Source organism: Enhydra lutris, unplaced genomic scaffold, assembly GCF_002288905.1.
Source record: "Enhydra lutris kenyoni isolate GAN:26980312 unplaced genomic scaffold, ASM228890v2 scaffoldscaffold68, whole genome shotgun sequence".
NCBI classification, from domain to species: Eukaryota; Metazoa; Chordata; class Mammalia; order Carnivora; family Mustelidae; genus Enhydra; species Enhydra lutris.
The window spans coordinates 2,329,474-2,343,931 of NW_019154152.1; the positions used below are offsets into that span (position 1 = coordinate 2,329,474).

At 53.1% G+C, this 14,458-nt stretch overlaps 1 protein-coding gene across 1 annotated transcript in view; it reads right to left on the bottom strand.

Annotated features, from left to right (window-relative positions):
• Positions 1–14,458, bottom strand: part of LOC111159507 (F-actin-methionine sulfoxide oxidase MICAL2-like) — a 185,313-nt gene that overhangs the window by 57,474 nt on the left and 113,381 nt on the right. The window contains exons 20-21 of the mRNA XM_022522030.1: positions 6,023–6,203; positions 1,915–2,096 (exon numbers count right to left, since the gene is read on the bottom strand). Of these exons, the coding sequence (XP_022377738.1) occupies positions 1,915–2,096; positions 6,023–6,203 (363 nt within the window). The remainder of the gene's footprint in view (positions 1–1,914; positions 2,097–6,022; positions 6,204–14,458) is intronic.

The following is a 14,458-nucleotide window of genomic DNA, read 5'->3' on the forward strand; positions in this document are numbered from 1 at the left end:
CCATTTACTCAAGTGAAAACTGTGGTGAGTGATCAACCCTATATGATCTGGTAAAGTAACCGATTTATCATAACCAGCCACACAAAACACAGCTCTGAGACCGTGCTGGAGGTTTTAACCTTTACAGTGGGGTCTGTCTAGCAATGATCAAAAACGTGATGTGTGACGGTGAAATCAACAAAAGTTCGCTTGAAAGTCACGCAGTCTGTCCACGTCTCTGTCTACTCTGTATTTTATCCTGGAATTAAGCTGGACTCTTAGAAACAAAAGTCTTCAGCCACACTGCCTTGTTGTCTTGACCCAGCCCCATCCCCCTGGAAGAACTCCTCTTACTGAGTCGTGTGTGGTCGTGATGCCCTCACCAGCCAGGCAGGGATGCCGCACGAGACAGCCTCACCCAGGACGTGAACTCAAGCGTCTCCCAGTGCTGTCTGTTTGACACAAAGCACTAGGGAAAGGGCTACCAGATCTGGAACTTGCCACAAACCAATATGTTGTTTTTCTCATGAACAGTGAGAACAATGATTGTGTTTCGTTTTTAACGCTGGCTGCCAGAAAACTCAGGATCAAATTTATGATTCCCCTAGAGCAACTGCTTAGGACCACGGTCTGCCTCTCTGAGGTTTCTACCTCCTAAAATCATTTGGTTAACCCTGATCTTGAGGATTTATCTTTTAGAGAGAGAGAGAGAGAGATGTAGAATTTTGTTTTATGTCTTTCTTGTAAATTGCCTAAGATCCCCTATTTATTGAGGAGCAAGGAGAAATGGAGGGAAGGAATGGAAGGCAGGCAGGCTTCATATCTGTAAATGAGGAAGCTGGAGCCCAGGGAGACAGAGGCCAAGCCTGAGCAGACAGAGGCAGGCTGCCCCAGCCGGGCAGGGTGCTGTGTTCTGTTCACTGGCCATGCTAAGCCCTTCCAGACCACACCACAATGCTATTGAGCAAATATGTTCGGATGACGATTGTCCCCTTTTTTTTGAAAGTTCACAAGGAAGGTAAATCCAGAGTTTCCAAGAGGCCTGCCTCAGCCCTGGTTTTCCTAGGAAACCAACCCTAGGTTCGGGTGGAAATTCTGCTCTCTGCCACCAGAGGGATGTGCAAGACAAGCTGAGTCCTGGCTGTCCCAGGGCAGCCAAGGCCGCTGGTGCCCAAGGTGGCAAGTTTCTGTTCTTCTGCTTCTTTCCACCCCGAGCTCACAAGCTGCTGTTGACCAAGTCAAAACATTCAAGGCCACCTTTATTTTAAAAAACTGGCTGCTAAAGACAACTTTTTAGGGTGTGGAGGCCCTTGGCCCTGGGCCACACAGTTTACCAGCTGTGAGACTTAGGGAAAACACGGTCTGTTTGCTCACGGGTAAAAGGGTGAGCTTACTTACCCCACAGGGTCGTCCTGAGGATGAATGGGGCCACGTATGGGAAAACCCTCAGCTGCTAAAGGTGCTTAGTAGAAGTGCATTTATTACTGTGTAAACTTCTAGGGCATTCCACATGTTCCAAGCATGGCTAATGCCCTGTGCTGCTCCTGGCTGCCTGTGGTTCAATGGCAGCTAAGCCCCATCCTTCCCTACTGGGCTACAGAACACCAGATGGGCCCCTAAGGAGATATGCAAAGAGGAGACTGTCCCAGGCAAGAGGGTGCTGGAGTCCCCTTATCTCCGCCAGCCTGGGACACACAACAGCCAGTCAGCCCCTCTGCCCCCTGCCCACTTGAGATTCCAAAGCTTCTCTGAGAGAAGAAGGCTGGGCCTGGGTTACTCCCACTTACACCCCAGCCCTGCTGCCCCTAAGCCTGAGGGCTGGACCTGTCACTGGATCCTCTGTGATGAAAAACTGGCTGTGGGGAGTCTCCGTTCCCTCCCCATTTGCCAGGATCAAGCAAGCCTGGCCCCCACCCAGGCAAGCTCCCTGCTCACCGTGCACAGCTTGTGACTCCTCAGGGCACCGTGGCGAGACTTTCCTGGTCAAGGCCTCTCTCAGAGAGCTGTGCCTGGTGAGGGGCTCCGGGAGGGGCGGGGGTTCTGGCCACCGGGGGCTCTTCTCATGGGGTTGGGCACTGGAAGCCTCACTGCCGGGGCAGTCTGGCTCTGCCTCGGAGCTGGAAGGAGGAAGCACAGGGTGAGTGAGTGGGGAGCCCTGCAGGTCACATCCCACACCCCACTGTGCCCTGCCTGTCACTGCCTCCCACAGACCTCGGCACTCTGGGGCAGCAAGAGTGGTTTTGTCACCTCTGCACCCCAAGCCCAGCCACAGGCTTTGTTATGGGCTGAACTGTGCTCCCCAAAATTCATATGAAGTCAGAACACCTAGGACCTCAGAAGGTGATTGCATTTGGAGATTGGGGCTTTAAGGAGGTAACTGAGTTAAAATGAGGTCATTAGGGTGAGCCCTAATCCAACAGGGATGGTGTCCTTACAAGAAGAGGACATTTGGACAGGCATAGAAGAAAACATCCTATGAACACGGGGTCAGCCATCGACAAACTGAGGAGAGAGGCCTGGAACAGATCCTATCCCCTCGTGGCTCTCAGAAGGAACCAGCTGTGCCAGCACTTGATCTCGGACTCCCAGCTTCTAGAACTGTGAGAAAGCACATCTCTGTTGTTCAAGCCACCCGGTCCGTGGCACTTTCCGGAGCCCTAGCAAACAAGTACTGGCATGGATCCAAGCAGGAGAACAAAGCCCCACGAACATATGTTGACATGCTTGTGGGACGGCTGGTCTACCTGCCTTCAGCCATCCTTCAGCGTGACTCCTCAGCTCTCTGGGGCAAAATGAGCTTATCATTTAGGACCTGGTCCTAGAATGTTAGGCATTTGAGTGCTGCTTGTGTCCTATGGGAACGGATGGGAGGAAAAAGGCTTCGGGGCTGGAGGGGGAGTCTGGAAGCTGGGCCTTGAATGATGGGCCGGAATTCGCGTGGCAGAGAAGTGGAAGTGGTGTGTCCTCAGCAGCAGGGACAGCACAGGCACAGTCCCCTGGGGGCCTGGGGAGGCGCCAACCTATAGGGCTGTGACTATTTACTGTTTGTGTATGTAAGTCAGCATGCATCTTTCCACTGGGCCACTGCTCCTTATCCATCTCTGTGCTCTGGTGGACTCTCCACCCATCCCAGGGCCCAAACCTGCCCGTCACAGTATCCCAGGGCTCTTCACCGATGGGTCCCAGAGGTAGTAGTACCCACTGGAGGTTTACCTTGAGACCTTGGGACATGGACATGGACAGATGGTCGTAGGCTGAGGCCCTCTGTAACCAGGAGTTCCACATGTGGATGGATATAGCCTCCTTGTGGATGCTTGTAAATCCGACGTGCAAAGAGGCAACAGCAGAGAGTGGCTACTTGAGTTCTGGGTTCCAGCCTTGCCTGGAGAGAGGACTACCCTTGGACTTCCCAGCCAGAGGAGTCAAAGTATTTGCTTTGTTACTTAAGCTAGCTTTGGGTTTCTGTCTCTCACAATGGACATGGTCCTGCCTAACTGAGATCTAGAAGGCTGTATGAGACTTGGGGCAGGGCCTTCCTTCTCTGGGCCTTGCCTTTTTTCTCAGTGACTGCGGAGGGCACTCCAAAGCAGAGGTGCTCATGCTGACGTGTGTGTCAGAATCACCTCTGGGACTTGCTAAAATAAAATGTACGTTCCCAGGCCTCTGTTCCAGAATCTGAAGGCTCCAGACTTCATGGACTAGCTGTCTGCATGGCAGTATCCATATTCTTCCCTCACATTCTTCCCACACCTACTCCAGTCAGGTTTCTGATCCTCTTATTGGAAAAACCAGAGGTCGCTCCTCCAGCTCCTCCATTCTCATCTGAAACAGTGAACTACACTCTCCATCCTGAAACTTCTTTCTTCTCTTAGCTTCCACAACTCAGCCTCTCTTGGTTTCTCTCCTTCCTGGGTTTTGCCAGCATCTTCTCTGCTTGCCCACTGAATGTTCAAATGCCCTGGGGCCCTCATCCAGTCTCAGCTCTTCTTTATCTATGAGAAGATAGCCTCTTTTTTTTTTTTTTTCCTGAAGAAACATTCTTACTCCACAGGTGACTCATCAACTCCTTTGGCTTTCATAGCCTCTATGTACCACTGGCCCCTAAATCCTGTCTCTAGTCCTGCCTCCCAGAAACTTCTCTGTTCTACTGCTTGTTTGACAACTGTGCAAAGACATCTCAAACCCCACAGGTCCAAAACAGAACTCTTGATTTTCTCCACAGAACTGCATCTTTCCCCAAATATTGTCCTCCTCAAGGCTACTCTAGAAATGACTGTACCTTTCATGCAGCACCTGGCGCAAAGTCTGGGAGTCACCCTTGGGCTCACTCTCACCTTCACGTTTAGTCCATTAGCAAATCTCCTCCCCTGCTCCCAACCTTGGTCCAAGTCCCTCATCTCTTACCTGCATCACAGGCTCCCGCTGGGCCTCCCTGCCTCCCCTCCCACCCACCTCTGCCCCAAGCATTTTCTGTACCAAGCCCTGCTGATCTTTGGAAATCATAAATAAGATGTCACTCTCTGACTTAAGAATTATCTAATGGCTTTCAATAGGACCTGGAATAAAGTTTAAAAGTCCTTGTCCAGTCTTACTCAGCCTTACTCCCGCCTTACTTTCTGGTATGATATCTTACTCTTCTTCCCCTCCTTGTGTGCCAGCCATGTTAGAAGACATCAGGCCCACAGTTGCCGCAGGGCCTATGTACTCCACTGCTTGGATCCACTTCTTCTGTCTTCACATGGCTGTCCCTTCTTGTCAGCAATTCTTAGGTTAAACGTCACCTCCTCATGGAGGCTGTGGTTGATTGTTTGCAGAGTGCCGGCAATCATTCCCCTCCTGGAGCCACACCCTTTTTCAACAGAACTTAGCAACTCCTCCCATAATGGCAGAGCCAATTTCCCCACCCCTTGAATCTGGGCTGGACTTGTGACCATGCAGATGTGATAGAACAGCCAAGACCTCAAGAGACTTGGTGTGATTGTACCTTCTCACAGGACCGTGTGAATAAGCACAGGCTGCCTGTTGGAGGATGAAAGACCCGTAGCCCAGTAGCCTCCTGGCACCCCAGCTGACAGCTAGCCATGTTCTAGAAGTGGGACCCTGCTGGTCCAAACACACAGGAGCCCACTGAGACCAGAAGAACTGCAGGACTGAGCCTGACTGAAATTGCTGGCTCACAGAATCGTGAGTAGAAAAAGCAGTGGCTGTGGGGTGCTTTGTTACTCAGCATGATGATGAGAACAGATAACCGATACAAAAGCCTTTCTTGGCTTCCTGATTGAAAGTAGCTGACTAGTCACTATCATAAACTCCTGTTTTATTTTTCAACCTGTAACAAAGGTGAGATTTCTCCTGTTAACTGTTTTCTTGTTTGCTGACTGCCTATCCAGTTTGAACAAGAGCCCTGTGAGAGCAAGGCCTTTGTCTTGTGTAGGTCACTGCTATATCCTCAGGGTCTAGTACACAGTGAGACATTGGTCCCTCTTGCTGGTTGACCTCCTGGATGAATTCAGTGTCCGGGGGCGGCCTGGAGTTGGCACTCCTGATGACCACTCTGGGTAGTTCTGGTAATGGCGGTAAGGATGGCATTCTGAGAAATACTCATCTAGCGCAGCAGGGCTTCACTTCTCATGCCTCTCCCGCCCCTGGCCCAGCCTCCCCATCACCGTGCACTGCCATCTTACATTTTACTGTGACAGTGATGCCCACTATGCACCCCTTGCTGCAGCTTACATCACAACTGCCTTTTGGGGAGAAGACAGTGGGGCCAGAGCCTGTCCCTTCTCTGAGAAAACAGCAATTTCTAACACTTATAGTGCTTATTATATGCCCAACATTGTTCTACGTGCTTTATGTATGTTAATTGTTATATCCTTATGATTGTCCATGAGACAGGTGATACCACTGTCTCCATTTTACAGATGAGAATATAAAGGTACAGAGAGGTCACATGGTCAGTGAGTGGAGAGGAGACTAGTCCATGAATGCTGTGGCTCTTGTCCAATCCCTCTTCTGTCCCCATCCTGCAGCAGCCTGAGCATACCTGCTGTCATCACTGGTGACCAGGACACGCACAGCCATCATCTCTTGTCCAACTACGTCCTCCCCAGGGCTGATCTTCACTGAGGTCCACTCAGAGGTCAGGAGAGAGGTGGCTTCACCTTCCATATCACTGGGCTCTGGCTCCAGAACACTCTTGGGCTTCTTGGGGGAGGTTGGCTCATCTGCTGGGAGGAGAAGAGGGTCTAGAGAGATGATGGGAATAAATGGGCCCTACAGGGTACCTGCTTCCCATCCAGAAGATTGGGCAGGCTGCTGGGGGTGGGGAGGTGGGCAGGGAAGCAGGCTTTGGGTCTACTTGGACACTCTAAGACTGACCTTTTCGTCCTCTGTTCCTACCATTTAGTCTACCAGATGCCCCAGGATTTAGAGCACCTCTGTGTATAGGACATGAATACACACATCTCATTTAGTCCCATAGGAGGGCCCTGAAATGTTCAGAGGGACCACCCAGGCCCAATCTCTAGACTGCCATTGTCAAAATCACAGTGTCCAACATACTGCTAAACCTGGTGGCAACTTCTCCATTCTTGTCTTGATACATCAGAAGCATTTGACCCAGTGGTTCATTCTCTCCTTCTAGAAACAGCTCTCCTCTCAGCTTCTAGGATAACACAGCCTGGCTCCCTTCTGTGCAATGGTTGCTCTCCTTCCCTCCTTGTTTTTGTGCTGGGTATACCTTTCCCTGCACCCCCCTCCCGCCCCCAACCTGGTAACATTGGAAGGCCCCAGGGCTGTCTTTGAATCTCTTCTCTTACTCATGCCTGTGATAATCTCATTTGGTCTCCTGGCTTCAAATAACCCCAGATAACAATGACTCACTCCTACATCTGTATTTCCAGCCTGGACATTTCCTCTGAATCTAGCCTTATATATTCCATTGCTGTCTTGGCCTCTCCACATGGATGTCTAGTGGACACATCAAACTCATGTCTGAGCGGAGCTCTTCAACCACACCACTCCCCAACCCTGCTCCCCCACAGCCCTCCCCATCTCAGTCAATGGCGACCTTGGCCTTCCAGCTGCTCAAGTCAAACGCTTTCACAGCATCCTTAACTTCTCTTGTTCTTTCATTCTTCACTCAAATCATCAGCCAATCCTGCCGGTTCTACCTTCAAAGTGGGTCAGGAATCCAGTCACCTGTCACCACCTCCTCTGCTACCACCCTGACCCAGCCACTGGGTCTCCCTGCTTTCCTTCTTGCCATGCTCCCCCCACCACTCCCCAGTCTTCTCAGCACAGCCACCCAAGTAACTGTCCAATGCATGTCAGAGGATGCTCCCCTGATCCACACCCTCCAACGTCCCCTGTGACCTCATCTCCCATTACTGCCCTGCTGTCTGCTCTGACCACGTGGCCACCCTACTGTCCCCCCATCTCAGCCCTGTGTACCACTCCTGCCTCTTCCTAGGAGATGCCATCCCTGGACAGCTTCCCGCAGGCCTTGCTCACTCACTGCCTCAAGTCTTTGGTCAAATGGCACCTTCTCCAGGAGGCCTACCCCTATTTTAACTGCAACCCATGCCCTCAGCACTCTCTGTTCCTCTTTATTTTTATTCATAACATATCTCACCTTCTAATAAACTCTGTAACTTTCTCTTTTGTTTATTGTGTCTCTCCCATGACTAGGACATAAGCAGTGATTTGTGTCTGTTTCCTTTCTTGCTAGAATGGTACCAGGTAAGGAGTAGATGCTCGATGAATGCCTGTTGAATGAATCAATGAATGAGTGAGCAAAACAGGCCACCTGAGGCCAGGTCCATTTGGCCACAAAATAGCTGGGTGGCCCCTTCTCTGGTCACAGTGGGACAGGTGTCTTTTCTTTTGATGGCTGACACCTCACTTGTACTTGGTTCCCTCCTCACCAACCCCCCCTCCAAGGAACATCACCTCCTCTTCCCTGTGCCATTGACGTCTATGTCTACTGGACCTTTTCCATCAGTATTTGCATGTGCTGAAGCCTCTCCCATTTTAAGGAAACTATTTTTAACCCAATTCCCATGCCTGGCCCCTAACCATCCCTTTTTCGTCTTCTCCTCCTTACCAGCCAATCGTCTTGGAAGAGTCTGCTGCTCTCACTTTTTCCCTGTGCACCTTCCCTCACTCAACTCCTCAGTCCCCTACAAGCCTGCCTATGTCTCCATGACTCCCAAACTGTGTCCCCCCAAAGCCCTTGGTGGCCTCCTTATTGCTAAGTCCAATTCACAAGCTCTGGGGTCCTCCTGCCGCTGCTGCAGCCCTCAGCCCTCCCTGCTCTGGGCACCCAGTTCTCTCACTCCCTCCCTGGCTCCTCCATCTCAGCCACCCAGTCTCTAAGCCCTAAATGTTGGGTTCTTCCCACCTCCACCAGCAGGAGGCTGGCAACTCTCTAACTACCTTTACAATCGATGAAGATAACTCAAGAAATTTTTATTTTTACCTGAAGTGCCTCATGCTTTAAAAATATTGTACAAATCAAACAAAACATATCTCCAGGCACGTGCGCCAGTGCGTGGCCAGCTTGCCACTCTTGGCATACGTGCACGCTTGCTTGTGCGTGCGCATTTGCACACTTCTGCACGGGTGTGGCTGTGTGTGAGAGGCACTGGTAGAACAGGTGTATAACTGGATGCTTGGCTCTGTAGTAGTAGCTGTAATAATATATTAATAATAGGAGCAGCTGACTTTTATTGAGCACTTTTATGGAGAAACGTTTTAAGTGTTTAAGGCATATTAAGTCTATTAAACTTCAGAGAACCTTCTAGACAAGTATTATTATCCCCATTTTGCTGATGAAAAAACAGGTGCACAGAGAGGTTAAGACATCAGAGCACAGGGATCCGTCTGTATGGCTGTGAGCAGAACAGAACCATAGACATCAATGTGTGTGACCTTTATTCTGGGAGTTTGGGCTGGATTACGTTCCTGTTTTTCATCCCCTCTCCATAACAGAGCTGTGCTTTTTCTTCTGTGACCTTGCAGTCCTTCCTACAAGGGGTGGTTGGTAGGACTCCTTGCCCAACTGACATGGGACTTGGCTGTGACACTTGCTTTGCCCAGTGGAAACGAGTGGATGTGACGTGAGCAGTGGCTTCAAATGACCTTGCTGTTTGGCTAGTGCACCCACACTCTTACTAGTTTGCCATGAGAAGAGCTTGTCCCAGGTGGCTGCTGCCCCCGCAGCCGAGGTCCCTGACTGTGGGCACAGGGAGAATATCTGAAGCCTTGCCTAGCCAGTCCCATGGGAGCCCGGACCACCCTGACCCCTACAGCTTGAAGCAGAGCTACTCGTCGACTGCACAGACCCACTAGATGCTATGAGCCCCAGCAATTCAGGAGGCTTATCACACAGAATTAGTCTATACCTGCCTTATACCTGAGTTCAGGTGTGTGTGCCTCAGCGGGCTGCACAGAGACCTGTATGGTCAACAGATGCCCCGTGGCCTCCTCTGACCCAGGCCTGTGCTGGGGATTTGGAGATGAATCAGCCATGCTCTGCCTTGAGGGGTCTCTTCCCATCCCAGGGGTGGGGGATGGGGCATATTCACAGCTGCCTTATCAGGGAGACCATCTAAGAGTCAGGCGAGACAAAGTGAAAGGGGAGGGAGATCTGACATCTATACAATGAACACTTAGGCGGAAGGCACCATTTTAATGGGTTAAGGATGAGTAGGATCTGAACAGAGAAGGGGGAGACGATGTTCCACGGGATGGACCTCTGTGAGCCAAACCAATGAGGAAAAGCACTACCGTCTTCATGGAAACAGAAACCACGTCTCCATGGCCGGAGGGCAGAAGAGTGTATGGAAGAAGCCAGTGGGACGTCATCCCCTTGATGTGGAACCAGTAAGGGCCTAAAGGACAAAGTGAAACGTGCAGAGCAGCGCCCAGAAGTTTGGAAACGGAAGACTGGCGTCATCGGAGTGGCCTCATAGAAAGATGGCTCTGGTTGCTGAGTGGAAGGTGGACCGGAGGACCCACCAGGTGGGGAGAGGGAGACCAGGGAAAGGAGAACGAGAGGCTGAGCATGCGTGGCCGTAGAAGAGGGGAGCAAGGCCAGTGAGAGCAGCCCGGGGGGTCAGAGCAGCTGCGGCCAGTGGATGGGAGCTGGGCCAGGCTGTGGTGACACCACCTCAGGGACCAGGCAAACCGGTGAGGGAGACGCCAGGGGTCTGCTTGTACCCTCCCTCCTCCTAGAAAGTCTTGACCTGGCCATCAGGGCCAAGGGGGTGGAATGGGGTAACGGCTCAGGCTGGAGGGGTGGGGACATGGCTGACCCATGAGCCCTTGGGACAGCGGGGTCAGGACCAGCGTCTCTCACCACAGAGCCCAGTATCAGTGGAGGGGTTGAGGCAGGGGGAGATAGAGACTTGGAAAAAAAGAAGCTGGGACTTTCTCTGATCAACACCTCACCAAGGTAAAAAAGTCCCAAAGACAGACATCCTCCTCCCCTCCCTTCTGCTCCCCAAGGCCTGGGCCAAAGGCTATAGCTGGGTCTCTGGGGTTCGGTGCTATGCCCCAGAGTAAATCACTCCTCTCAAGCTCCTCCTTCCAGACCCTCTCTCATTCTCCGGGGACTCCTGTCTGCACACACAGAACAGCAGCCCCAGTACAAGCGATGGGAGTAGTCTCAAGGCAACAACGAAAGCAACATCGACTCATTCTCAAGGCCTTTATCCAGGCTCGGCGTCCCTAACATCCCGAGAGCCCGAAAGGTCAGTGTTGTCATCTTCACTGCATGAGTGCAAGACCCTGGTGCCCCGGAGTAAAACTCAGCCACAGACCCCCAGTGAGTCAGCCGGATCGGCCGCCGCAGGGACACACAGTGGCTTTGTCAGCGGCCAGGCCAGGGGAGCGGCCAGCTGTGCTCACCCGCCTGCCCTGCCTCCCCTGGGCCTGTCTGCGGTTTGTCCAAGATTTTGCCAGAGCTCTCTGTTTCCATAGGGAGACGTCAGGTCTGCAGCGGTGGTGGGGGGTGGGGGCTGTCTGGGGAGGAGGTGTGCAGGGTGGGGAGGGAGAAGGATCCAGCAGCAACCTGGCCTCCTGCAGGCAAAAGCAGGCGATCTCAGAGCCGAGACTCTTGGTCTCCTACCAGTGCTCCCTGGGGAAAGCGGTTATGCCAGAGGCAGAGCCAGCAGTGTCTGTCCTCACATGCTGAGGACCCAAGGCCTTCACCAGGCCAGACTCCTGCTACACTGTCAGCGTGAAGACCCCGGCCCTCATTCTGCTGGTGAAATTGTTTCTGTTTTCACTCTAGGTCTGGAGACCCTTCTACTCTGCCCCAGAACCCACGCAGACAACAAAGCAACAAGTTCTCCTGTGTATCGTTGTTAAGTCCATTTTACAGATTAGGAAACTGAGGCTCATTTGTCCAAGGTCCCACAGCTCCTAACTGTCAGAGCAACTTCTGGCTCTGGGCTTGGAAAAACTCTCTCGGCTGTCTTGTCCACGTTCTCTCTGAAGAAACAAAATTTAAAAAGAGCCATGAAACTAAGTCTGTCAGGATCTAATCGGGAAAATAGAACTCAAGCCAGAAAGTTCCACAGAGAGAAATACAGGAAACTCAGCAACGATGGTGTTGGATGAGCCGAAAAGCCAAGGGCAGATCAGGAGGCAGCCCAGGAATAAGCCAGAGCAGGAGGCCGCCGGCCGAAGGGACGGCAGGAGGAGCTATTGAGTCCAGAGGCCAGGACTGCCAGGCAGGAGTGGGTACCATGCGGAAGACCCAGCCACTGCCTGGGATGCAGAAGCTGGAGGAATACCCAGGCTTCTCCCTCCATCCCACCTTCCACCTCCCACTGGTCAGACCTAACAGGAGCCAGGTGCTAGGGAGCCTGGGAAATGTAGTTTCCAGTGAGTATATGTCACTACAGAGCAGAGCAGGGGGAAGGCAGGGAGGGTATCTGACAGCAAACAGGCAAATCTCTGGGATACAGAGCACAGGGCAGTCTCCCCAGCCCCTTGCGAGGTGGACAGTGATGAGGGAGGGGACACTGACAGCCCCCAGCAGGATGGGAGGGTCTTGGGAAGGGGCCTGGGTCAGGTGTTCCCTCCATTCACTGCCAGGGCATGGCACAGGTGGCGAAGCCCCTACTAAAGTCCTGCACAGCACATGTCCCCTTTGAAAGATAAAGGACCAGGTGCCTAATGGCTGCAGCCGCAATCCTGGGGCTTCTGAGAGTGACGCCGCAGAGTGCACTGCCAGGAATGCTAGATTCCAAGGGTCTTCAGGCAATGAGAAAATTGATGGGGAGCCCTCGGCCTCGGGTAGGGCTGTCCCGCCCTCCTGTACTCTTGCCAGGCACCTCCAGGCTGAGTGTGGGAGCCCGTTTGTGTGCACACGTGTGTACTCACAGGCCTGTGTGTACTCCGCTGTCCTGAACCAGGCTGAGCAGCACCGTTCGAAGGGCCCAGCCTGGCCCCGGGGCAGCCTCTATGCAGAGACCAGCTCAGGTAAAGCCAAGCAGGGGTGGGCATGGGGGTGGGTGGGGGCTCAGCCCTCCCTGGCTGCACGCCCTTCCCTCGTGGCCTCAGCAGGGCTGCACTGCTCCTGCGGCGGAGCCCTTGGCCGTGATGCAAGGCCAGACAGCGGGGCAGCACTGTCCGCAGACAGACTCCGAACCTGGGGTGAACACGCAGAGCAGCAGGGTCTCCCCCTTCAGGGACCGGAGGGGAAGGGGCCCGTGGTACCTTCCCGACAACTCAGCGGACCTCCAAACAGCCAGCTTGTTCTCCTTTCCTTTTGCAAACAGCAGCAGGTTTGGGCCTTAGTCCTCGGACCTTGACTCTCTTCTTGCCACGGATAGGAACTGTGTCAGGCCAGCCCTGGGGCTCCAACTTTGGGCACGACCAGGATCTACACTCAAGACTCTCTGAACGAAGTTGGGGGTGGAGAAGTCTAAGTTTCGGTTAGGAACCCCAATAGCAACCCAGGGAAGTGGGAAGGGAAGTAGGCTTGGGGCCCCCAGTCCTTTGCTCCGGCACACACCCCATGACCTCTGCTCACAGCTCACCTCAGGGCGGGTGGGAATGGCAGGCACCACCGCAGAGCCCTGACAAAGTCCTCATGGCCAGGGGACGCGCCGGGCCTGGCTGGGCCTCATGCTGGTGTGGTGGGAGGAGGGAGCTGAGCTTCTGGACACTTCCAGGCCCCCCAAGATCAAGACGTTGACTTCTTTTTCTGGGTAGTGGTGGGGTTGTAGCTCTGCTTCGTCAGTCCCCCTGCAGCCTGCCCCTCTCATGGCGTCAGAGACAGTCGCAAGAAGACTAGACTCAGGAGGTCAAAGGCAAGTTGAGACAACCGCATGCCATGGCACCAGAGCTCCCCCACCCCTCTGCCACCTCTTGTCTCAAACCTGCCACCTGGATTCCTGTGTCAGGATCCCAAGCATGGGAGAGGATGTGTGTGAGCAGGTGGCCTGGGCCTCGACACCCAAGGGCATCCCACTGGAACTGCTCTCCGTGGCCAGCCTCAGGCCTGCTCCCACAGGCCACTCAGGATGGCGAGAGATGCATGTGAAGGTCGCGCCCCTTGGAAGGCAAAATTCCAGTAAAATCGAGACACCCCTCTCCCAATCAATCAAAGGGCTCTATGGAGGCAGCAGGACGCACAGTGTGGTAGTTCTCCTCCAGGTTCTCCTTTCTGAGCTATGAGCTGATGTCAGCAAGACCTTCCCAAGACAGGCTCCATAGTCTGGGGTCTAGGCCAGAAGTCAGGCCCCTTATTTATTCTGTGAATGCTTACTGGGAGTCCACTCGGTGTCAAGCACTATTGTACCTATGGGATCATATGAATGTTCAAAAGAAACAAAGGTCCCTGTCTTCGAGGAGTTTATGTTCCAATAAGGGGGGCGGGTACATAAACAATACACATCATCAGTAAGACATAATATGGCCAGAGGCAGTAAACACTCTGAAGACCCGTATAGGCGGTGGGTGAAGGGGTCAGGACAGCTGGGAGGACGGATTGCGGATTGCGGTATTAACGGCAGACCTCACTGGGAGGGAGAGGAGCGAACAAAGACCGGAATAAAGGGTGGGGCCAGTCTCTCTGGACTCTAGAGGAGGGTGTTGTTGGCAGAAGGAACAGCCAGGGCAAAGGCTCTATGGCAGAGCATGCCTGGTGTTGGAGGAGGTCAGCACTGCTGGGACACAGCAGATGGGAGAGGGCGGAGAGACAACAGGTCAGAAGAAGGGGGGTCCGACCCTCCAGAACCATCTGAGCCTGCTGTATGCATTGGCTTTTACTCTGAGTGAGCTGGGAAGCTGTGGAAAGTTCTGAGCAGAGGACGGAGCTAAGTTCTGAAAGGATTACTCCAGCTGTTGTGTTGCAAATGGGTTGAGTGGAGCAAGGTAGCACCTGGAGGGGTGCGGGGTGGGGGGGAGCGCATACGAGGCCACTGCAGTAAATCCAGAAGAGAGGACAGTGGCTGGGGGTTGT